General features: G+C 53.5%; 1 protein-coding gene across 11 annotated transcripts in view; it reads right to left on the reverse strand.

The window, feature by feature from the left end:
• DYSF (dysferlin) overlaps nt 1–25,469 on the reverse strand; it is a 220,715-nt gene that overhangs the window by 115,869 nt on the left and 79,377 nt on the right. For all 11 annotated transcript variants that reach the window (XM_024756409.1, XM_024756407.1, XM_024756408.1 and 8 more), the window contains 8 exons: nt 23,366–23,448; nt 14,025–14,140; nt 13,386–13,499; nt 11,817–11,994; nt 11,133–11,257; nt 9,089–9,195; nt 3,761–3,953; nt 1,852–2,007 (listed from right to left, as the gene is read on the reverse strand). In XM_024756409.1, coding sequence (XP_024612177.1) covers nt 1,852–2,007; nt 3,761–3,953; nt 9,089–9,195; nt 11,133–11,257; nt 11,817–11,994; nt 13,386–13,499; nt 14,025–14,140; nt 23,366–23,448 — 1,072 coding nt within the window. The remainder of the gene's footprint in view (nt 1–1,851; nt 2,008–3,760; nt 3,954–9,088; nt 9,196–11,132; nt 11,258–11,816; nt 11,995–13,385; nt 13,500–14,024; nt 14,141–23,365; nt 23,449–25,469) is intronic.

Here is a 25,469-nt window from a genome sequence, read left to right on the forward strand (position 1 = left end):
CCTGCTGGACCCAAAATAGCAACAGCAAATAAAGAAATGTCTAGTTTGGGGCTCCTCTCCCTCTCTGCTGGTGCTCATTTTTTCCAACTTTGGTTTAAGTTAAGAAACACCAATGTTTTCTTGGTCTCTGCTTGCTGCCAACATTTTTGTAGAGCTTGCTCAGGAGCTACTGGCGGGGCTCATAAACTCAGTGGGGAAGACTTCGAGAAACAATCCTATATCTTTTTTTTTTTTCCTTGTTTGGGATCAGGGAAATTTTTCAGTTTGCATTTCCCCGAGGCTGCAGGGCCAAGAGGTCAGAGACCGATCCCGTTCACCGGCATCCACCAGGCCCACTCCTGCAGCCCCACCTCCACTGTAGCCTGACAGCCCTCCCTAGTTAACCCCATTCAGATGTGGCCGCTCCTTGACTTCCTTTCCCATCTGCCCTACCAGGCAAGGAGCTGGCTTGGGAGGGAGGAAAGCAGGATGCTAGGAGGTTAGGATCTCACGAGGAACATGCCCCGAGGTGGGAGGGGCAGCCCGCTGCCTGACACCCCCGCCCTCTTTCTAGGCAAATTCGGCTCTCCTCTGAAGTACCAATGACCCAAACGCAGATATCTGATCGTCCCTGGCCCTGCGCTGGCCTCCAGTCATGGTGCTGGTAGAGCCTCCTCGCCCCAGAAGGAAAAAGGGAGAAGAGGAGAAAAAAACTGATATTCATTGATCACCTAGTTCCAGTCAGACCCTTGACCTGTGTGCTAATTCCATCCTCAAAATTGTGATCAGGGCAGCCTGATCTTTGTTTTACAGGTGGGAAAAAAGCATTCAGAGAGGTTAGACAATCTGCCCAAGACCACACAGGATTCCAGCCAGCCCTGCAACCTGTCCACACGCTCCGGGCCTTTGAAACCTGTCTCCTCTGCCCACCTCAGGGGGCAGCAAGAATGACTGATCAGTGTACGAATGGGTCGACCAATAGCCACTCAGAGGTTCGAGGCTAAGGTTAGTCCACAGCGACTTCGTGGAAGAGGTGAGATGGAAGGAGGTCCTGGTGTGGATGGGAAGAGACACGTGGGGAGAGAGGGTTGAAGGCCAGGCGGTTTACGATGCCGGCGGAGCCATCTGGAGTCAGCCATGCATGGTGAGGGATGGCCCTCCCCACGGGACGCTCCCCTGGGCCGCGACAGCCACAGCTCAGATTTCCCCGAATTCTGTCCCGACCAAGCAGCCTGGGCTCTGTGTCCCCACATGAACCCAGAGAGGAGGACGGGGACCTCCAGGCACCGGCTCACTTCCCTGTTACCCACCCCCCAAGGCTGAGAGAAGATGGCAGGAGGACAAAGGGCAGGAGACGTGGAGTGGGGTGACTGGAGGGACAGGATTACCTGCTCCCAGATCTCTGATGGAGCAGAGCCATAGGCACAGCCGGTGCCCAGACACCAGCCTTCCCCCAGGGAGGAACCTGAACCCACGTGTGACTGCACCTGAAGCCAAACCCTCGGGAGGTGGGAGGGGGGAGGCAAGTCTGTGCCCGGGCTCCCAAAGGCTGGCGGTGGGAGCTGAGGGCTGAGGCCCCCCACCAGGGAGCTGGCTGGAGGGGAGCACAGCCTCGGGAGTCAGCCCCTCCTTCGTTCCCAGCACCCCGGGTTCCAATTCTCACCTGCTCCCTTTCCAGACCAGGTGCATGGGGTCTAGGGACTTTGTGGGGAGAGGGGAGAAGGGAAGTCTTTTTATGCAAGCCCTCGGTCCCTTCCAAGAGCAGAGTCTAAAAACTCGGAGTCTGACAGAGAACAGGAGGGGAAACAGAAGGGGTGCGGACCACCCTGGGGGTGACAAAGTATGACCATGACTTAAGGAGAAATAACCCACTTTCAGAAACATCGTCTGCAGCTTTCCACAATTCTTGCCACAGTAGCTGGTGCCCCGTCGGGAGAAGAGGACCTCGTGGGTGGGCACCCGCTGGTATGCCACCCGCTTGTCACCCTGCAGCATCCAGATGACGATGTCAGGCAGGCTGTTCTGGGGCTGGAGAGAGGGTGGCAGTCAGGGTGGAGATGGTACCGCCCAGCCCACACCCTCAGCCCCCTCTCCCCAGGCCTCTCCTCCCAGCTCCCACCCCCAGCCACCCCCTTGACCGCCTTCCCAGAGGACACACGATCCCTCCCCCCTCTAACAGCGGGGACCCTGGGGGTCTGGCCCTTTTCTGGGCCTGCTGACACTGGGCTCTGAAAATGGGGACTAGCCCAGACTGCAGGGCCCTTGAGCCCCTCTGAGCCTCTAGGCGTGAGAACTGCTCCCAGCTGCCACACTCAGGAGAGGCGGCCAGTTGGCTAAGTCCATCTTCTCCCAAGGCTGCTGAGCGGTGTGGTCAGCGGGGCAGGGCTGGGTCTCGAAGCCAGGCTCCTGCTGAGAGCTGATGGCTGGCACACTCCCTCAACACCTCCTAGGCTGTGTCCCTTCATCCCTACAGCAAGCCCAGAGGCAGGCACAGGTGAGGAAATTCAGGCTCAAAGAAGTTAGGAACTAGGGTTTTCTGATTCCAAATGTGTGTTTCGAACCACGATCCCAAGGGTTCTCAAAGTGTGGTCCCCAGAGCAGCCGCAGCACCACCTGGAAACGCACTGGAAATGCAGATTCTCAGGCCCCGTCCCAGACATGCGGGATCAGGTGGGGTTTGTACCCAGTTTTAACAAGGCCTTCGGGGGATTCTGATGCACACTCAAATTTGAGAAAGGCTCTCTCCCGTCTCCCTCACAGTCCATAGCACCCCTTTCACCTTAACCACTCCCAGCCATAACACAATCTGCGTGAGAGTTCCGGGGTCTGGGCCAAGACATGGAAGGCAGCCTGTGACCCTCCCAAAGGGATGGTCCACAGCCACTGCCAGGGGTCGTCCTGGGGCTGAGCAACACAGTGGCCCCCAGGTAACCGGCCACACGTCCAAGGCCCCACTTGGGGATGAGCCAAAGCTGACTCTCAGGGACCAACATTTCAGGCTGCCTCCCCTCCTGAGCACCCCTTCCACCTCCTGGACTCCCTTCTCCCCTTCAGCAAGTCACTCCTCCAGAAGCCACTCGCAGGCCCTGCCTTTCTCTGCACACTCCTTCTGGGGAGATCGTTCCTCACCATCCCTCTCCCCGGGGGTCCCAGGTGGCTCTGGCCAGGGTGGGTGGCAGCTGTGTCCACCTGTGACATATGAGCAGACCTTCCTCCTCATTCTGGACAAGTCTGTGGCCTGCCTGCTTCCCTGCAGAGCTGGATAGGGGCAGAGAGGCAAGGGTATAGATGCAGAGTTACTGCAGGTGCAGCCTCCTCAGGCCTGGGGCTCAAGGATATCCAGGAGGGCAGGAAATGCAGGGTCCCATGAGAGGCAGGTTTGGGGCCAGGGGTAGACAGGTTGGTGGGCAGAAGGAGTTGGGCCCCTGGGGGAGCAGCCCCTGGCACTGAACCTAGAGCTGGGAGCCCCGGTTCTGGTCCCAGCTCTGTCTCTGACGTACTTTGGCAGCATTTATTAAGCACATTTATCGAGCACATTTGGGGGCATTTATCGAGCACCTACTAAACGCCAGGCTCTGCTGGGCCCTACAACACCCAGTATCCCATTGCATCCTCTGTCCTCCTTCTGTGAATGGGGACACGGAGGCTCAGAGAGGTTAAGTCACCTGCCCAATGTTACCCAGCAATGGAGCCAGTGTGGATCATGGTCCAGACATTCCCCACATCCCTCCCAGTTCTGACACTCCAGGCAGGAAGGAAGGCACCTCTCAGGGGCAGCTACCTCATCTGCCAGGGCACGGAGACGCAGGAGCCAGTCCTCGGCCTGCTCCAGGGCGGTGGGGAGTTCACTGTGGCCGAGCTTCAGGGCCTGGGCCGCCTCAGTGATCTGGCTCAGGTGACAGGTGCGCAGGCGGTACAGGTAGTGGTCCAGGTGGGTGGCGGAGGGCGTCTCTTGAACATTACCCAGGGGTTGGCTGTGACGGACAGACAGACGGGATGTCCCCGACAAGCAGGAGCCCGGCGCTCGCCCAGGCCCAGGTGCAGGCAAGCACGTACACACGTGTGCACAGGCCCCCCACAACGGGTCTCACACCCTCAGCCTGCCTGCTGGCTGCGGCGTGTGCCCTGGGTGCCTCCTCCAGCCATCTCTTCCAGGAAGCCTGCTGCAGCCACACTGGCCAGCGTGCCCCCCACTCTGAAGCGCCCCAGCCCTTTATTCTGGGGCTGCCTGTCTGGAACCTATCCTCAAGCCTCCAGTCGTGAGTCCCCTCTGCCCACCTGAGTGCACGTCCCCAGAGGCCCAGTGGGTCCCTCCCTCCCCCCGGCGCCCTCCTAGAGCAGAGGCACAAGCACTAAGTTGCCTTTGGCTGAAGCGAATCCATTCTGTTGTACGCACACGTTCTTCAAGAAGGAAATTTATGGAGCCCTGACAAGCCACTGCAGACGCTGTGGGGAGGCCGGCAGCCAGCAGTACAGATGTGTCGACCCAGGGCGGCCGTACAACACCCCTCCCAGAACCCTCTGCTTTGGGAAGCCTCTGGAGAGGAGCTGGGGGTACACGCAGTCCCAGAAACACAGCCTTAAGCCTCCAGTCAGGGGGTTGGGTTTAAACTCAACCCCCTTTAGAGGCGAAGAGCTCTGACCACCCCCATCCAAAGGATGGGCTCCCTCTCCGGGCTCCCTAAAAGCCCTTTATGTGGCTGGCCCTGGCCATACGAAGCCCCAGGGTCAGTGAGTGCACACGCAAGGGTCACACAGGATGGAGTGGGGTGGGAGGGGGCGTCTGTGCTCTTCCTCGCCAGGCAAGACCCTCTAGATCATCCCTGCTGGAGGGTAGGGGGGCTGCCCCACCCCCACCCCCCCGCTAAGCCCCTGACTCCCAAACAGGACATCAGTCAGGCCCGCTCGCTCGCCACATCTGCTGCCCCACCTCACGCTCCCCGCCCCACAGTGTCTCGGCTCCCGGCTCCCGGCTGATTTATTTTTCTGCCAATTTCCCCGAGCTATGCAGAACCAATTACCGCCGAGTGCAGCGGCACCGCCGCCGCCAGATACACCACTCTGGCAGGCCCTCGGCGCTCTACATTTTTCCTGTTATTTTTTTTAATTGAATTTTTAGGGTGGGGGGGAGCAGTACGCAAACTCCATCTCGGGAAACTTAAGCCCCGAGGCCTGTCTCAGGTCACGTACTGCACACCCTGTAGTAATATAATATTTACTGCCCCGAGGGTGCCTCGGATGGGGCTGCCCCAGGCCAGGAGAGGGGCGGCCTCCATCCCCAGCCCACTCGAACGCGGCGGAGGGGCATGTTCAGTGGGTGAAGGGGGGGCCTGGGCCAGAGTCCTGGGCTGGGCCTGCAGGGAAGGAGGCGTGAGTGGGCCTGAGGGTGGGGGCAGGCGGGTCTGGAGTGGGATATGGGGAGGCAAGCCAACCAGGGTGATTTATGCTCCCGGCCTGGGTCGGGAGCTGAGAGGGACTGCCGGGCAGACCACCAGAGGGAGATGTTCATGGAGGCTACCAGCCCAGCCAAGACTCCCCAAGAAACAGCCGGGACCTGTAACTGCCACAAACAAGATGTCTCAGCCCTTTCTCACCCCCAAAAAGCCCAAAACAGGGTACAGAAAGAAAGGGAGACCTGGAAGAGGAGGCTGGATGACACTGCCCCAACCCCAAGCAGAGGCAGTCGCCCTGCCAACCCTGGCTGACTCGGAAATGGCTGCCGGGCCCAAGGCAGGGCTCAGCATAGGCTGGGAGCAGAGCTGGGCTGCTCACAAGGTTGCTGCCTGCCCCTGAGGTGAGTGGGTGCCTTTAACAGGGACAGCCGCCTGGGAGCGGACAGTGTCCTGCCTGAAAGATAAACTGGCCACTGGCTCATTCATTTCACTCCCCACGAGCAACAGCTCTGCTGGTCCTGGCTGGAGGCTGGGTCCAGGGATGAGACCCAGGCCTGCCCTCAGGGAGCCCCTGGAACAGACAAGCAAGCCAGCTAGATCCCCCTGAGCAGCCTCAGGGTCTGGAGCCCTTCTTGGAGGAAGTGGCCTCAAGCTGCACTGGCAGGGCCAGCGGAAGCTAGTGAGGCCAAAAAGAACAGGAAGGGCGTTCTGGCCAGAGGAGGGGTATGTGTACAAGACAAAGGCTCAGAGGCAGGTGGGCGTTGGTTGGAGGGAGGTGGGGTTGGGGGGTGAGCCAGCACAGAGGCTCCGAAGGGCTAGAGGGTAAGACTACTGAGGTCCAAAAGGCAGGCAGTGGGGACAGAGAGGCCCATCCATCAGAGGAGAGCTGCAGCTTTTCCTAAAGGCAACAGGAGCCGCCGCAGGGCTGAAGTGGAAGCGGCACCGCCCCATTTTAGGAAGATCACAGAGAATGAATTGGATGTGCTGGTGGACACCCAGGTGGAGGTGTGCAGCTGGTAGTTGGGTCCATGGGTTGAGAGATGAGAGGAGAAGGCTGATCCGGAAGAAAAGAGTGGGCGCCACTGGCCGGGGGGAGAGGGGCTCCCAGGGAGATGAGGCAGGGAGGGGTCTGACCAAATGAAGGACACTGATGTTGGATGTTGGGCAGGGGCTGGCTGGAGGAATGGGTGAGCAGCCAGGTCATCTGTGGCAAGCTGGCTCACGTCCCCCATGCCCAGCTGCCCTGCTATCAGCTGTGACGGACGCTCAGCACAGAGCCGGCCAGGGGCGGGGGTGGAAGCTCTCTTGCTGCGGCCCCAGGGCCATTAGTGGCCTCAGGTGGTGCCAAAGGAACCGGTCCTGAGGCCCAGCGTTCTCCCCAGAGAGCCATGCGTGCACTCCTGAGGGGATGGGACCCTCCTCACAAGCCCTTGACCTGGGACCCGGGCTCCCCAGGAGGGCCCTGGCCACCGTCTACCCCCCCAGGAGAATGATTCAAGGGGACCAGGCTTTGGCATAAGCATTTTTAGCCAAGTCCGCCAAGAACAGAGCCCTGAGAGAGCGGAGTGACAGCCCAGGACCTGGGACCCACCCATCTCAGATGTTTCAGGCACCTCAGACCCACCAAGGCCCACACCACGCATGAGTCACAAGGAGAGCGCAGTGAACCGAGAGCCGGGGCCCACCCTCTGCACCCGAGGCTGTCAGGCCGGGCAGTGGGGCACGGCCAGTTATTTGGCGGCCCCCTCTGCTGACCACACCCCCGTGTGCCCCTCTAGCCTTGCTCTGACCTCTGACCTCCAGACCACAGATGCCCACAGGCACCTGCCACTCAACACGGCCAGCCCTGAATTCCTCATCCTCCCCCAAACCTGCTTTTCTCCTGCTGACTCCCTCCAGAAGTGGCTCTGCTCTCCACCCACCTGCTCTGGCCAGAGCCAGGGAATCATTCTGGACCTTCCTTGGGCCCTCACACTCAATCCACCATCAAAGCCTGTCTAGTACAGAGCAGCACAGCGAGGGGGCTCAGCCCCTTACTAGAGGCATGAATCTGGGCAATTCACCTCTCCATGCCTCAGTTTCCTCATCTGTAAAATGTGGATCATTCTACTTCCTACCTCATGAGATTTTTATGATTAGCTAATACATGTGAAATTCTCAGAACAGCACTTGGCACAGCGAGTGTTCCTTATGAGGCTGTTACCACCATGATGCCTCCTGAAGAGTCCACGCTGCCCTCTGCTTCTCTCACCCCATGTCCCCATGTCGCTGACCCCTGCTTCTCTCACCGCACGTCCCCACGTCCCTGACTTGGGTGAAGGCTTCCTCCAGTTGCCTCTCATCACCACCCCCAGCCCACCTCTTACGCTGCGGCAAGAGTGAGCGTCTGAATCCCGGGGATCCCTGTGCCCCAACAGCCCCCAGGGCTGAGCTTGCCTTAGCAAACCCTGGAGGTCTGTCGCCTCTGGACTGCAGTTTCCCTTGCAGCCCCAGGAGGCAGCAGGCATTTTGGGCTCCTGCGTCTGTGCCCGGCAGTCCGCTCTCCAAAGGCTGACTCCTTCCCCTCCGGAGTTCACGTAGGGCGTCCCCTCCTCCAGGAAGCCTCTCCGATTTTGATTTGCGTAAGATGCACCTGCTCTGAGCTACTAGGGCACACGCCTCAAGCCCCCGACACACTTTCTTTCATTTGCTCATTTCTGCCTCCTCACCCCCAGGAGGGCTTGAGGCAGGGTCATTTCTGATAAAGGTGCACTTCCCAACCGGGGTACAAAGGACCAGAGTGGCACTGTGGCAGGCAGCCAGGGTCACGGATTCCTGATTTGCAGCATGAAGGCATTTCTCATGCATTCCCGACAGCGGCTGGGATGATAAGATTTAGAGGGGGCATAGAATACATTTGCATATATTTACGCTTAATCCCATAGAAAGTAGAAAGAGGGCTGTTTATTATTCAGTCCATTTAATAGCTGGGAAAACTGAGGTCCAGAGAAGTGAAGTTGCCCAAAGCCACAAAGGTGGTTAATGGGATGAGAATCTAAATCTCCTCACGTTTCTTCTTCTCAATAATAATTACAGCTACCATTTATTAAATACTTCCTAAGGACCAGGCATTTTGCTTGTGTGATATTATAAGGCAGTTATTCTTAATGTCTTAAGGTTGAAGATGAGGAAAGCAAGGTTCAGAGCAGGTGAGTGGTGAGCTCCAAATCACCCAGCTGTGGAGGAGACGCTCCCCCTTCTGCCTGGGCCCCGGCACCCGGAGCCCCCCCATTCTCCTTCACCCCCCAGCGCCCCCTTTTCCTGAAGGTGACAATCAGCCGTGTTAATACAAGGCTAAACAGAAACTGTGGTCCCCAACATGGCCTTGGGGGAAGGAGGGGTGCCGTCACTCCCACCAGCCAGCTCCTCCTGGAGATTCCATCAGAGAAATAAGAGGTTGGGGATCAGAGACACAATGCTTCCCATTCAGGTGAGCCTGGCCTCCCCGGCGGGCCCACAGCTGCCGCCGCTGCAGGGAGATTTATGACCTGCTCTAAATGTCACCTTTTCAACTCCCCGCGCTGGCTCCACCACCTTTGGACTCAGCATGGGCCGGACTGCTGGCCAAGCATGGCTGGGGAGACGTGCAGTCGCTCACCACCACACACGAACACTCCCGGGGAAAGGGCCCGGCCGAGCCAGGAAGGGAGGGCGCGTGGGTGCCAGGCACCCCGTACCTGCAGCCTGCGATGAGCTCATCCGTCAGCTGAGCCACCAGGGAGTCCACGTCCTCGGCGGAGTGCTGAGCCTTCAGGGCCAAGTGGACCTGCTCCAGGCCGGCTTCCTGTGGAACGGGCGGGCAGGGGTTGGGAGGGTCACCGTGGGACAGACCCTTAACCCCAGGCAATGTCACCACAGCCCGGTCCCACCAAAAAGAGAGAACGGTTAGAGCCGAGAAGGCAGAGCCCAGACCCCACAAACCAGCATCTGTCTTGGTTCAAGAAGCTTCCCGGATTCCCCACACCAAACAGATCCAAATTCCCAAGCCTGGGACGCCACCCCACGGGCTCTCCACGGGTCCCCGTCAAGCCAGGTCTAAGGTCTCATAGGTAAGTGACCTTGGAGCCGGCTCCCCTTCCCGCCCCGCCCCGGCACCCTCTCTCCTTTGCAAGTCCTGCTACCCAAGCAGGCTTGGGTCCCTCCTCCTTCCTTCAGGAGTGCTCAGACAACCTGCAGTAATGGGGCTGCCCTCTCCAAACTCCTGTGGCCAGGTTGTACCCCAGTGGCACCTGGTCTCCTCCATGGAGCTCTCCTCCCTGGGCCTCAGGCCTGAGCTGGGAGGCAGAGATCTCTCATGGGACACCCCTCAGGCCAAGGACTTGCCCCTCAGTCCCCCACCCCCTTCCCCACCTCAACCTTCCTGAGCATGTGCCGTGTACTCCACCCTGGGACTGCCATGCTGGGCACAGACAGGCCCTGGAAGGATCAGCGAACCCCTGCCCGCAGGGAACAGCTTGGAGAGAACAGCTGGCCCAGAAGATGCTGGACTTGCACAGCATCGACTCCGAGTTCTCCCAAACCAGGTATGGGCTGGTCCCCTCCCTGCCACAGAGCTCTGGGTCTCAGGGAAAGTGTGGTTCACCACGGCCCCTGACTGGGGCCTGCATCCCCTCCCAGCCACTCTAAAATCCCCACCCCCGCTTCCCTTTCCCTCCTCCACCTGCCCAAGCCTCTCCAACCCCCTTCCCCCCACGCTGCTGCCCCTCGCAGGCCCCAGCAGCATGGCCACGCCTGCCTCCCCATGTCCCCACGGGCCACACACCTCGCGGGTGAGCCTCCACCCCAGGCACACACAGAGGGGGCTGGGAACCACCACCAGGATCGTCTCACCCTGGCCTCTACACCTCTGCCCACTCTGATTCTCCTCCGCTCCCTGGCCAAGCACCAGGCCTGCAACTCCCAGCCTCCACCATTAACCCCCGGCCACATCCAAGACAGGACTCATCACCTGACCTCGTAGACCCTGTTCTTCTCCCCAGCTTCCCAATTCCCCAGTCACCGGAGTCCCTCCTCACAGCCCCCAATTCAACAGACCACCAAGTCCTGGCAGCTCAAGTCCTTCAGTTTTTTCCCTGAGGTCAGCTCCTTCCCAGAGCCCAGTCATCCTCCCCTGGACCCCTGCAAGGACATCCTAAGGAGCTCCCAACTCCCCTCACTGGACGCGGCTCCCCTGCTGCCACGCGATGCCTTCCTGATGCTCCTTGGTCCCTCTCCCCTCCGAGCCGCCCTCCCTAGGGACTCCTGGAGCAGGATGTGAGTTTGAGTCTCTGCAGGAGAGGGCTGGGTGAGCCTACACTCTGCTTTACTTAGCTGACTCTAGGCTGACTCGTGAAGACAGGGGCAGCAGCCTGTTCATGTCTACCCTCCGGCTAGAAGTTCCCAGCACAATTCTTGTTGTGGCAAGAGTCAAAGGCACTTGATGAACGAATGAATGAAGGAATGAATGGGTGGTGGCTCTGTCCTCTGCTCCCAGCTCAGTTCCTCCCAGCTTTTTCTCTGTGCTATCTCCTACATCAGACTGGGGGCACCCCCAGGGCTGCGCTCCCTCCCTCTCCTCTATTCCCAGTAGGCAGGACAGGATGACAAGCCCGGCCTGGTCAGGTTTCAGGGGACCCCAGTCATCATGAGGTCTGCAGGCTTAGCACCCACGGAAGCAGGTCTGAAGACACCCACCAGGGGTGCGTGCACAGGTTACCGTGGGTGGGGCCGGCTTCCACTCACCAGCTGGTCAGCGATCCGAAGCAGCTGGTTCTGGGCCTCGACTCTGTGGCTGACGTCCTCCCAGTAGGATGACAGCACCACCACGGGCTTCACGTTGCCCCAGGGTAAGTAGTAGTAGTGGCATCCTGGAAGGACCCAAGGGCCTGGTGCTGAGCCGGGAGCGGAGTGGTGCGGGGACCGAGGGGAGGATGGAGGCGAGCACCTGCTCCCCCACTGAGAACTCCCGTGGACAGCCGTGGCTCGGCCAGTATCCCCCAGTGCCCAGACGAGGTGCCAGAGTTCCCTTCCCACGTGGGACAGGCAGCCGCCACCCTCATGAGGGCTCCTTAACACATCAAAACCGAGGGGCTGTTAGAAGGGCCCTGGGAATCCCACACTCTCCGAAATCTCTATGCCAAGCCCGCAGCCGCCATGCGATAACCGATCGCCACAAGTCAGGATCAATGCTGAGCACTGCTGGTTTCGAGAACCCAATCTATGGGTCCCAGCAGGGATGCACCTGGAGATAAGCAGGGGAAGGCGGCACGGGGGTGGGGTGGGGGGGGGAAGCAAACCAGGGGGTCCCCCAAACAGGTGTGCCCAGGGCCAGAGCCTTTGGGCGAGCCTCCAGCAGCTTTCCCCAGGGGGCAGGATTTAGGGCTCAGTGGTCTGGGTCCCAGCCAGGCACGTGGTCTCTGGCCTCACCATCAAAGACCGCCCGGCTGTACTGGGTGGTGGAGGCCAGTGGCAGGCAGGTCGTGTCGAACTTGTTCCCGTAGTTCCCGATGCTGACCTCAAACTGGACTGCGTCGTCAACGTCCTGCAGCATGGTGGCCGAGTAGAAGGCGGCAAAGAGCGAGTATTTGCGCCTCCGGAGGTATTTCTGGGGGCAGAGAGGGCAGCAGCGGGGTCAGGGGGAGGAGGGAGGAAGACACCAGCATGGGGAGGGGTCATGTGTCTCGCAGGCCCTGGCCATGCCTGGCACCCAATAAATCCTGGCTGGACGGATGGGTGGCAAGTGGTCCAGCTCTGCCCCACAGCCCAGATTTGGTTAGTAACTGAGCAAACACATTCCAGGCCTGTGTGTTTGGCCACGTTCCTCTAATAAGGTCCATGCCTCCAAGGTCATGCTGCTCCTTAATCCAAACAAACAGCGATGGCACCGCCACCCCGGGGAGCCTGCTCCCGCATCTGCTGTCCAGAAGGGGCTGAAGGCTCTAAGCCACCATGCCCCCACCCAGAGCCCCCACCCTGCACCACTGAGGCTCTCCACCATGCCAGCCAGCTCTGCAGCAGCGCACGCTGCCACGTGCGTGGGATGAATGAATACCATTGTCCCCTCTGGGCATCGGGCACGGGGCTGAGGACATGGCAGGCACTCAGCCACACACCCCAGCCTGAACCAAGATGACTTTACGATCCCCTTTGTGGAAGGCAGAGAGTAGAGGGATTATACGGCTGGGTTTTTAGATAATGTTCACAGTGCTAACAGCTAACACTTACTGAGTGCTTCCTGCATGCAGGTATGAATTACTTTAATTCTCACAACCATCTCATGAGGCGAGTATAATTATTACCCCCACTTTACACGTAGGGAAACTGATACAACAGATAGGCGGTCGAGTCAGAACTCAAACCAGCACTGACTACAGAGTCTGAAAGTGTACACCACCGTGAGGACTCCATACAGCTGTCTCCTGGACACAAGGCCCAGCTCTACCACTTGCTGCCCTGCCACATTTGAGCCTCAGTCTCCTCATCTGTAAAATGGAGATACTCATAGCAGCCACCTAGAGGGGCTGGGAGGACTCAATGACATCAAGAATGTCACCAGCTAGGGAGGGTGGGAGGGAGAGAGACGCAAGAGGGAAGAGATATGGGAACATATGTATATGTATAACGGATTCACTTTGTTATAAAGCAGAAACTAACACACCATTGTAAAGCAATTATACTCCAATAAAGATGTAAAAAAAAAAAAAAAGACTGTCACCAGCATAGAGTGTGACACAGTCAGTGATTAAAGGGTTAGCTATTCTTACATTATTATTATTAATAAAATAGCCTCTCATTGTGCATTGAGCTCTAGACTTTAAAAACCTTCATTTATCTTCTTTGAGCCTCTGAACATTCCTTAGGGAGGCAGGGTAGGTGTTGGGTTACTCTGAGGCCCAGAGGTGTGAAGGCACATGAGTGAGCGTGGAACTGAGCCCTCCTCCGCCAGCCCCACTTGGCCAACGCCCCCTTGGCCCCTCCCAGGGCCACGCCCCTTACCTCCACCCGAAGGATGTCATCGGCAGGGAGATCTTCCACCTTCTGTTCGCTGTGCTCCACCAGCTTGGTCTCCAGGGAGAGCAGAAGCCGGCCTCGGTAGGCCACACCTTCCCCCTGAGAGGGGAGGCTGGGTCACCAGGAGCAGGGTCGATGGAGGGGAGGAGGGGAAGGAAAGGAGCCTGGTCTGGCCCTGGGGTCAGTCACCTCCCCGGCAACCAGAAGGGCCCTGAGTCACACCCCATCACTCTGCAGGTGAGGAAACGGTGGCCCAGAGAGTTCATGGGACATGCCACCCTGATGGTCAGCACCAGAGTCCAACCTAGCCAGGGAGAATGAAACCTGAGACAGATGGAGGCTGGGCCCCCAGAGGCCAGGAAAATTAGTGGGGCGAGGGGAGGGGGTGGGTCAGGCTGGCCCTGAAGGAGAGGCAAAGGGAAGGGAGCGGGAGGGAAGGAGGGGCCAGGAGGGGGTCAGGTGGAAGAAGGGTTCTCTGAGGGGGTGGCTGCCAGACCCTGGGCCCACTCAAGTCCCGTCAGGCCCTTGGAGTCCAGGCCAACTGCAGATACTGCCCAGGCCAGGGGGGAAGACCCTGTATGCAGGCCTGGGGATCTGGGGGCTGTGGGTTCCTGTCTGACTCACCTTGCCCGTGTTGAGCTCTGCATAGGGGTCCGGGAAGCCAGTGAACTCCCTGGGGCTGCCGTAGAGGTTGACATAGCAGGGCCCGAAGGTGGGGAGGAAGCCCAGATGGTCATCCACTGGGAGACACAGGTGAGGATCAGAGGGGCCGCCCAGCCGAGATTTCTAGCACTCCACCCAGCCACCTTCGGGCCGGAGACCATCCCCAGCCCTCAGTTCCTCGCACATGCATGGGATGCAGCCCCCATAAATGTATAAAGGATAGTGACACCCATGAGAGCTGTCTCCCGTACGTCCCTTTAATCCTCACCACCATGCTGTGATGTGGAGATGTGCATGGATTTTGTTAGTCTCATTTTACAGACGAGGAAACTGACGCCAAGAGGTGCGCAGGAATACGAGACTACAAAGAGGCACGGCCCAACATGGTCTAACCTCAAAGCGCATGCACTCAGCCAGCGTGCAAAGCTGGGGCTCAGGGGCCTCCCCTGCCCTGCCCCTCTCAGGCCATACCCTGTCCTGCATGCCCTCCTCATCCTGCAGTTCCATCTGTGTCTCAGGCCATCTGGCCTGCGGGGAGGCACAAAGGAGGCCCAGGAGCCTGGTGACCAGAGACTCCACCTCTCAGGTGCCAGGGAGGGGGCCCAGCTTGATGCCACCTCACACACAGGGCAGCCCCCAGGCACGTGTCTCCTCCACCCTTGTGTCCTTATGAAGTTGAGACAGACCATCTAACAGCCTTGACTCATCCTGGCATCCCTCCCCTTCCCTACATTGTGCAAAGAACGATATTTCAGTGGAGCAAGTTGGAGGAGAGTTCGAGAACGACACTAGGGATGAGGGAAGATCTTTTCTCCACATCACTTCCATCCTTTTTTGGAGGCTCTCTTTCGTTAATGTCATGACTTTCCAACTGACAGCCAAGTTTCCCAGGACGGGACTTCACTGGCCAGATTCTGAGAATCTTGAAAAGCCAGGGTGCCCCTTCCAGAGGAAGGAAGAGGTCATTTCCAGAATGGCAAAGGTGGGAGGTGGGCCCAGGAGCAGGTACCATCTGGGATGCTCCAATCCATAAGATCATGGGTGGGGCAAGGTAGGCACAAAATAAATGGCCTCAGCAAGGAAGTACTTGAGCCAGACCCAAGGACTGACTGCAAACTCTGAGCGCTCAGACCCTGGGCGTGAGCTCCGGGGCTTGAGCCCAACCCTGAGGAGTAAGATATTACCAACTAGAAGACAGGAGCATGCCTCCCCCAGAGCCCTGCACCCAGCATCACTCGTCCTCCAGTCCCCAGCACATGCTGGGCTCTGGCATTTGGGACAGGGGTGGGAGGCCTGATGGAACTGTTGTGAGCATTACTAATTATCTGTACTGATCACCTCGATTATAATTTACCTTGTAAATTTCAACTTCAGGAGTTTTCAACTCACCCTGGCCTCCTCCTCCTGGGCTCCAAGAGGACTTACACTGCCCCTGCCTCATCATGTACTCCCCTGCCTGCTCTACCCCTTCCCTGCTGAAGAACTAAACTCTTTTGAGCTCCAGGGCCCAGCAGATTCTGGAAGGGGTTTAGAGAGTGGGAGGGAATTGCCTTTAAAGCAGTCCAAGCGATTTACATACTCAACCACGTTTGAGAGGTAACAGCCGAAGGTAAACTGGGATTGTGGTGGGGAATCTCAATCCCACCTCAGGCAAATCAAAAAATTCCCCGGCAACCAGCGCCCTTGCTCCTCCAGCAAAAACCTCAAGGCCCACACCCTTGACATCCTGGAGGTGAAAGCACGTACGGTCTGTGGCTGGAGGAGGCGTGACCACACCTGCAGACTCCTCTGAAGTGTAAAGAAATGGAAAAGGGGTTAGGATGGGCATGGCTGGGTGGAGGACCGATTAGGTGAATGGGGCATGTGGATGGACAGCTGGCAGACAGACAGATGGAAACGCAGCTCCTGGACGGGGAGACAGATGTGGCCCGAGGCCCCAACCCCAGCCCCGCTGCGAATTTATCACACACTAAGTCAACAGCGCACCCCCTCAGCCAGACATAGCCCCAGTGCCCTCGTGAGCGCTCGGGTCTCTCCCCACCGGTGTCTGCCTACATGGCTGTGAGTTCTGTTTGCCAATTGGAAATTGGACCAGAAACTTGACTCAATACATTCCAGAAATAACACACGGACTTCCCTGGTGGTGCAGTGGTTAAGAATCAGCCCGCCAATGCAGGGGACACGGGTTCGATCCCTGCTCCGGGAAGATCCCACGTGCTGCGGAGAAACTAGGCCCGTGCGCCACAACTGCTGAGCCTGCGCTCTAGAGCCCACGAGCCACAGCTACTGAGCCCACGTGCCACAACTGCTGAAGCCCACGTGACTAGAGCCTGTGCTTCCTCACAAGAGGAGCCACCGCAATGAAGCCCGCGCACTGCAACGAAGACCCAACACAGCCGAAAATAAATTAATTAATTAATTAATGTTAAAAAAAGAAATAACACAATAAAGAAAATGTGCTTTTCCATATTATACCCAGATAAGTGAGGAAAACAAAGTACAGATGCAAAGAAAGGGTGGGGGAAACGTGAAAGGGCCAGAGCTAGGCAATGAGGCACGCCCAGCGGTCCCTGCCACAGGCAGGTTGACTGCCCTGAGTGGAAGCATTTCAAGGCACAAGATCTCCACCTAGTGGTTATTTCCAGTATCACCACTGAGGGCACCGTGTTGCATTTTCACAACAGCAGGCACTGGGATCTGGCTTTTGACACCTGCCGTTTCAAATGAATCACAGTGCCAGGCGCCCTCCATTAGCTAAAGGTTCTACTCTTGGCTATACTCTAAATGCTGGTGAGGAGTGTCTAGAAATAAGAGAAGCAAGAAAGGATATGCTCTGGCATACTTTCGGCCTCTTGGAATCCGTCCCTCGCTTATAGGCAGGTACAAGATGCCCCCAAAAGAGTAGGCAGCCCTCGGTCTCCTTCCACGGTCCTCTCCGATTCTGCCTCTTCCCACACTCTGACCTTCCCTGTCTCCTCCTCCAACCATCTAAGTGTAGCCAAGTCTGGGGTCCTGATTGACCTGGGGTTGTGTTTGGTGAAACCCTAAATTATTTTCATTCATTGATCACATTTACCTATTGGTCTCCTTCAAAAAACAATACCTATTGCTATTTTCCTATAGCTCCATGATCAGAGTTAAGGGCCAAGAGCTGAGTAAAACATTGTGACGGAAGAATGAGGAGAGACACAGAAAGAAAGAGTGTGGGGAAGAGAAGAGGGAACGTGGAGCCCAGATTCGAGGACAGGGCTGACCAAGTGAGCCCAGAGGGCAGCACGGAGGGCAGTGAGGTGAGGCTCTGGGGGACCTGAGGCCCTGGGACCCACCCACTCAGCTCTCCACAGCAGGCCTCAGCTAGGAATGCCAGCTGGCAGAAGTCAGAGCTGCAGAAACCATAATTCATGGCCATTTTCATATCCACAGGAATAGGTTTTCATCAGTGGGGGAGCGAGGCCTCTGGTCGCAGGGGAGTTTCAGCAACCACAGAGGACCGCCACGGGCACAGCTGCAGCCCCAGGAGAGCACGGCCAGGGCCCGCCGGAAGGAAACAGATTCCACTTTAAGCTCCTTCCAAATGATTACAAACAGGCCCGGTCAGTTATCTAGGGCTAATGAGGCCGAGGTCATAGTTCCGACCCCCACGTGCTTCTTGCAGAAGCAGACATGGCTTTCCACCCACAGACCAACTCTGAATCCTGGCTGCAAACTAGTGCCCAGCCCAGACACAGATGGCCCCTGTCCTACCAGCCATCTGAACAACACGTGCCTCTGGTGGCTGGGAGGACCGAGTTAGGGGGCTGCAGAATAGCCTTGCTCCCAACCACGCCTTTTCACTAATTCCCTCACTCATTCATTCGTTTGTTCAGCAAACCTAACAGGCACAGTGTAAGGCATGCTGAGACACGGCCCTGCTGACAACTGAGGCCAATGGCTCCTAATCTGGGGGCAGGGTCCCAGGTCTCCGGGTGCTGAGGATCATCCTGGGTCCTTCCCCTGTGTCTGCAGACAGCTCATAAAGTCAAGGGCAGCGTCACCAGTGAAGCCAACCAAGACAAAGCCTCTATTTAATCCTCATCACTCTTCTGCCAAAACACAAGTGTTCTGGTGTGTTTTCCCTAAGCCCAAGGAATAGGGGCTGGGGAAGCCTCAAAACACAGATGAATGCTCCCAGTTCTGTAGCCTGAGCAGCCCAGCCCAGCTCCCTCACCTGGGGAAGCCAGAGGGCAGGCCCTCCCAGCCCGGGACCCCGCATCTCCTGGAGAAGCTGAGGCCACTACCTGCGGCCAGCCCTGCCGCTGCCTCTGCCTCTCAGCCCATCTCCCACGCCCACGGCTTGGCTGCCTGACACCAGCCCGCGCCAGGCAGGAGGAGAAACCAAGAACTGCTGGGAAATCCTCATCATCTACGTTCCAAAGACAAAAAGAAACGAACTTTGGATTTCGTAGCTGTGGAAAAAACTGCCTGAGTGCTATTTATGTAGCACGATTTTCGTACGTACAAAGTTATAAAAGAATCTGTGTAGGTTTCATGGGTCTCATGTTCCTGTTACCTTTCAAAAGTACTGCAGCTTCTAAGAAAAGCACTCCTTATTAAAAAACCAGTTTTTTACTAAATGTTTTGGAGCACAGGGTCCAAGGAATACTTAAGTGTGCCCAGGCAAACTTGTGGGCAGAGGTGCTTAAGAGGCTAGTGTTAGGTCCTGTCCTAGCTGGAAATAAAAGCAAAACACGAAAACAAAAACTCCTGGTTGGATCAAATAAGCTGGTGAACTGTGAGGCCAGGGAATATAGAGAAAGAACCCATTTTTACAGTTTGCTTTAGTTTGGGTTTTGAGAGCAGTGGGGAAATCAAGGGCCATGCATCACCCAGATGTTCTAGAACACCCCAGTGTGGAGAAAAACACAAAGATCTGAAAGTTGGGGTGACATTCTGAGGTGGCCTCAGGACAAGCGGGAAAAGCTTGGCAGGGAGAGAGGCAAGGGCTAACCTTCCAGGCCTAGAGAGAGCTTGGGAAGAACAGCTCCAGTTTGAGCAGTTAAGTCTAACTCTTTTATCGCTACATAGATCAAGCTATTTAACTGCACAGCTAAAACCGGTTAGCTGGTGGCAAGAAGATTCTCATTTAAGCCCAAAACAATCTGTGGGAGCCAGTGGTCCCTGAACCACGCGGGGTTGCCCATGGCCTGAGCGCCATCTAGTGGCCAAATAAACATCTTTCTCACGTTCCCATTCAAATATTCATGATGACCCTGAAAAAGATCAAGGTCAACATCACCACCAGACGTGAAGACTGATGGGGGCACAGGGATCTAAACTCTCCCTCAGGTGGCTGACGGCTGGCGCAGCTATAGCCTCATGAAACGGCAGCTGTTGAAAAAGTCAGAAGGTCACTTTGTGCTGTACCAGCGTCTGTCCTTGGACTCAGAGACAGGGATGGCACCAGCCAGGAAACTGGAGAAGAGGTTCCTTCCATGCCGGGAGTTCTGATCCACGAGGAGCCTAGAATACTCTCTCTCCCACCCACTCCCATGATACACTGCCCCCACCTCCAATCCTTCTACCTCTACATCCAACTCTCGGAACAGCAATCACAGAAGAAGCACCGCATCCTGGGACCAGCAGTTCTCACAGTTGGGAGGGGGAGGGGCTGGGGCAGGAGGAGCCCACATAGCAATGACTTCTGGAAGGGAGTTTTTGTGTATTCCACCAATTACAAGTATCAACGATGAAATCAGAATGACAGAATGCAGCTAGATGTTAAAGCTGAGTGAGGGCACCTGGGAGTTCATTGTAGAATTCTTTACTTTTATGTATGTTTGAATTTTCTATAATTCAAAGGTGGTTTTTTTTTTTTAATGTTTCAGAGAATCTAGAAGGGATTGGTCAACTTCAAGAGTGCTAGGTGGAATCTTCCAGAAACTGGGCATGCTAACCTGTCCTCCAGATAAAGATCTGAGAAGATGGGTGGACAGAGACCTACACATCCTGTCTGTGGAAAGACACCAACACTGACCAGATCTTGTGAGAGTAAATAAAGGGGGAGGGGGGAAACAGGGGGCCAACCAGTATAGGGAAACAGGGAGGAAATAGCATCTGTAAGATTCAAGAGAGTGTTCACCTGAAATTCTCAGAACACGATGTGGAATCCTTGGTAGAGTGCAGGAAGACATAGTTTTTGTGGAACAAAACAAAACTTGAGGGAGAGAACAAAGAGGAAAAGGAAAAGAAAGACAGAGGGAAAGGAAGGCATGACAAGAAACTAAAAATGCAATAGTCAATTTTAAACCACATGGGAAGCAGTAAAAAGCAGAATTGGTACAGTGGGAAGAAAAATCAGATTAGGGATGCAGAAAGCCAGTCGTAGCAACACTAAACAACAGACATTACTTTGGGGTTTATTATGTACCAGAATGTAACATTTATAATCTCACTGGATCCTTACAAGAACCTTACAAGGCTGGGACTGGTGGGAGGAGACTGGAGCAACTCTCTCAAGCTGCCTGCTTCCAGAGCTCCCCTCTTACCCCTCCCACACCCTGCCTTCAGCTGCTCAGGTAAACAATGTAAGAGTAAATGAAATCATCCCTCAACTCAGATTTAAGGATTCTCTATGTCTCAGACAAAATTCAAGGAAAAGAGTCCTGCACCTAGACAGATCAAAGGTATTTTTTAAACTGCAAGGAAAAAGAGACATTCCTACAAACAGCATCTAGTCAGAAAAAAAAGAAAAGATTACCTACAAAGGAATCAAATCAGTCTCAGAAAACACACCAAAATAAATTCAAAATAGATTAAACATTTAAATGTAAAAAATAGAGATAAATATAACCTTGGGGTTTGCTGAAGGCCAAAAGCATGACATATGGAGCAGAAACCATACTTCCATTATTTAAATTAGAAATATTGGAAATAAACACAAGAAGTTAACTAGAAAGTTAAAAAGGAAACAACAAAATACGTCTAAAGAGTTAAAGAGTAGAAAGATGAGAGAATAAAAAATGAGAAAATATTAGAATTAATATCTAAATCCAAAAGCAGATTCTTTGAAAAGTCCAATAAAGTAGGGAGAAAAAAAAAACTTCTAACTAGCCTAGTCAAGAAAAAGGAAAATTCAAACATATTTCATTAGAAGTAAGAAAGTAGAGAGAATTGTTTAAATTATAAAAGATTACTCCACACAACACTATAAGTAAAAACATTAGAAGACTTCAGCGTAATGAATGTTTTTCTAGGAAAATGTAGATTATCAAAATTAACTATGGTAAAAGTAACAAACTAAAAATACCAATGATCACAGGAGAAACTGAAAAGGTTTTAAAGAGCGAGTGCAACACCCACTCAAAAAGGGCACCCAGCCCATATGGTTTTATGGGTGAATTCTTTCAAACCCTCAAAAGACTATATTCTTATGATATATAAACTGTTCCAGATGTTAGAAAAGACTTTAAATCTTTCCAATTAATTTTACAGAGCCAGCATAGCCCAGATACCAAAACCTAAGAAGTAATAAGCAGACATACCAATTAAAGATAATAGAAAATCAAGAAATAGGCCCAAGAACACATTTAGGAATTTAGTATGGGATAAAAGTGGCAATTCAAAACGCAGGGAAAAGATTATTCAATATATAGCATTGGTATCACCACAGAACAATTTTGAAAAAAGTAATGTTAAACCCTTTCCTAATTCACTAAGGAAAAGATTAATATATTTAGCTGTGTAAAATTTTTTAATTTCCATATGTTAAAAACTACTAAATGATAAAATAAGACTGACAAAAATTATTTACAACATATATGATGGGAGAAAATTAACCTCCACATACATACACAACTCTTAAAAAAACAATGAGAAAAAGACAAGCATACCATCAGAAATACAGACAAAAGCATGAATAGGCAATTTACAACGGAATAAATTTAAAAGTATATAATTTAAATTTAAAAGTATATAAATTTAAAAGTATATAAATATATATTTAAAAGTATATAAATTTAAAAGTATTTAAAATTTAAAAGTATATTTAAAAGGAAGGCATGACAAGAAAAAGAAGTAAATTTAATTAATTTAATTTAATTTAAAAGTATATAAATATATATAATTTGTAAATGTAAGATAATTATTAAAATATTTTAAAATTTACAACGGTCAACTTTACCAGACATCAATGAAATAAAATTAAGGCAACAATGAAATTCACCCAACAAATTGACAAAATTCTTTTTAAATACCATTATTTTGCATTTTGTTGATGAGGGTGCAGTAAAATAAGCTTGAGTGATTAGAGTATAAATTAGTCCAGTCTTTTTGTAGGGCACTTTTGATATATACCAAAAGATTCAAAATGTTCAAATCTTTTAAAAATATTTATTTTTTTAATTTATTTGGCTGGGCCAGGGCTTAGTTGTGGCATGTGGGATCTAGTTCCCTGACAAGGGATTGAACCTTGGGCCCCCTGCATTGGGAGCGTGGAGTCTTAGCCACTGGACCACCAGGGAAGTCCCTAAAATGTTCGAATCTTTCAACACAGCAATTCCACTTCTAGGTATTTATGCAAAAGAAAAATCATGAATTACATAAAGATTCAGCTACAAAAATATTCAATATCAAGTTTGCTGTTTATAACATGGAAAAATTAGAAAACACTTAACTATTCCACATTTAGTTAATGTGGACTATGGTGTATTCACACAATGGAATGTGTGTATTCATTTAAAATTATATTGTAGAAGAATACTTAATAACATGAGTAAACATCTATGTTGTATTGCCAAGTGACAAAAAGCAATTTTCAAAACAATGGAAAATTGTTTCAAAGCAATGTTTTTCATGTACATACATACAGACAAACAGGTCCCAGAATGTTAATCTTTACCTCTTGTCTGGGAGGGTAGGCTTATGGATAATTTTGTGACAATTTTATATTGTTCTTTCAGACTATCTCTTTTAAATTGTACAAAATGATCATGAACTACTTGTTCACAGGCCAATGAAAGCTTTTTCAAAACAGAAGCGCTAGAACACAGTCAGCCAGCCTAGAACCCAGTGGATGGTGTGGCCACAGCCACCCATATCATCTGCAGGAATGAATCCTCCCTATGCCATTCGGTGGCGTATCCCACCATCCGAAGTGGGCCAGTCCTAAATGCAAACCCATCTCTCTCACTGGCCAGAGCCCTTCTCCCTTGGAAATGGGCAGGAAAGACCTTATAATCTTCCCTTTTCTACAAACTCTCAAGACAGTAGGGGTGGAACAGGGGAGAGCACAGGGGGCCAGAGGGCAGCACAAAGGTGGAACGTACCTTCTATTTCTCCTCCAGAGGCAGAGATTTTCGACATACTCAGGTAGGTGGTGGCCACAATGTCGTTGTGCGTAAGGCGGTCCCTAGAGCAAAGGGGCAGAAAGGGCGTGAACAGGGGAGGGGGATCACAGGCCACAGCCCACCCAGGAAGGAAACGACCTCGGTTATACATCATTAGGGGTCCCAGTCTTCACACGGGGTATGTTATGGAGGCCTAGTAATCCTAGGCAAGAAAGTGTCACTCAAGACTCCTCTAGGAGGGACCCAGTCCATCCCCGCAACCATCAGCATCCCATCGGCCATGCTGGAGGTCTGCGGGCACAGCTGTAGGTTGAAAGGGAGGAGACCTGAGGCAGGAGGCAGGGCGGGGGAGCAGGAGGCCACTCAGGGAGCCAGATCCCCAGGCCCAGGGAGAGCAAGGCTCTAGGAGCCAAGACATACCCGGACCAAGGAGAAAACCAGATGACCAGGAAGAAACTACCTCCAAGGCCACAGTCTTAATTAGCTCATGGTAGCTAATGCATAGCTCTTTTCTGTATCTGATTCTGTATGTGACAAAGCACTTTTAAACCCCCTTATCTCCAAGGATTCTCACAGCAGCCTTAAGGAACAGGTACTCTTACTAACATCTCTTTTGCATGGATGAAGAAACTGAGGCTCAGAGCCAGAAGGTCCTTGTCCAAGGTCAGCCTGGGAGGGAGGGGCAGAGCCAGAACTGAAACCCTGGTGCCCAGACTCCAGGTCCAGTGCTCGCACCGTGGCCCACGCGGCTTCTGTCTACAATACGGGGCCTGTCCTGCCTCCCAGAAGAAGGCCTCTCCCCTCCCCAGCCAGCACAAGGGACCATGGGGAGCAGCTTGAGGACTGACTGTCTTGTGCAGACTCTTCCTCTGTGCCCCACACCTGCCCCCCTAACAACCACATACAGTAATAGTCAGCATTTATTGGACTCCTCCTGAGAGCCAAGCAGTGTGCTAACACCGTCACGTGACTTGGCTCATTTAATCCTCACGTTGGCCCTGAGGCAGGTTCTGCAATTAGCCCCAGTTTCAGATGAAGAAGCTGAGGTAGGCAGGTTGGCAAAGCTGGGATTTGAGCAGAAGATGCCTGACATGGAAACCAGACCTATGCCTGCAGCGACCTGCTTCTTCCTTGCCAAGCTAGACCTAGAGTTCTCAATCCAGTGATTTTGACCCCAGGACATTTGGCAACGTCTGGAAACATTTTTGATATGGAGGGGAGTGGTAGAGAGAGGCCATGGTTGCAGCTAAACATCCTACAATGCACAGGCCAGTCACCCACTGCAAAGACTTTTCCGGTCCAAAATGTCATAGTGCTGAGACTGAGGAACGCTGGATGGGGCAGGATCTATCTCCTTCCGGAAGGTTCCCCATGTGCATCTTCCCTCCTCTCGGGGCCCAGTAGGCCCTCTCTCCCTGCTGTGCATCCTTTGGCCACAGGAGGCTTCAGGAGATGACACCCGCGCGCCCCATTGTGAAAGACCCGCCTGGGCATGGCAATTTCATTTTTCTTTTAAATCTTAAAGCCATGAGATACCAGATCTCTGCTGCTCCCTTCCTTTCTCTCTGTATTTCCCAGGGAGGTGATTAAGCTTTAAAGTTTTCTCTCAGGGCGGGGGCTACATTAGGAAGAGTGAATTGTCAGCACAGATCTGTATCCCTTTTCCTGGTGAATAACGTTAAGATGAACTGGAAAGTAAAAATTCCCTTAAACATTTTACAGTAAGGTTATCAATACCAGATAATTGACAGTTGATGACACTTCTAAACTGCCTTCATGACCAACCCCTAGAAAAGACCAGCCCTTGGAGAGGAATAGGATTTCTCACCTCTGGTCTTACTTGAATCTGGTGAGAAGGGAAAGAGAATGGGAGGAGAGAGATTTTGTGTCAGGTTTTTTTTGCGGGGTAGGGGGTAGTTTGGGGGATTTTGTCTTTTAATGAAAGAAATTCTTTGAGAACTGAATGGAAGATTAAGTTACAGAGAAAAGGCCATATGGACCATATCGTATTTCTAGGATTCAGGTAATAACACAAGTTTATCTGAGTTTTCTGGGAAGAAAGCACTTTTCTGGATAGGAACTT

The sequence above is a fragment of the Neophocaena asiaeorientalis genome, unplaced genomic scaffold (assembly GCF_003031525.2).
Source record: "Neophocaena asiaeorientalis asiaeorientalis breed wild unplaced genomic scaffold, Neophocaena_asiaeorientalis_V1.1 scaffold303, whole genome shotgun sequence".
NCBI lineage: Eukaryota > Metazoa > Chordata > Mammalia > Artiodactyla > Phocoenidae > Neophocaena > Neophocaena asiaeorientalis.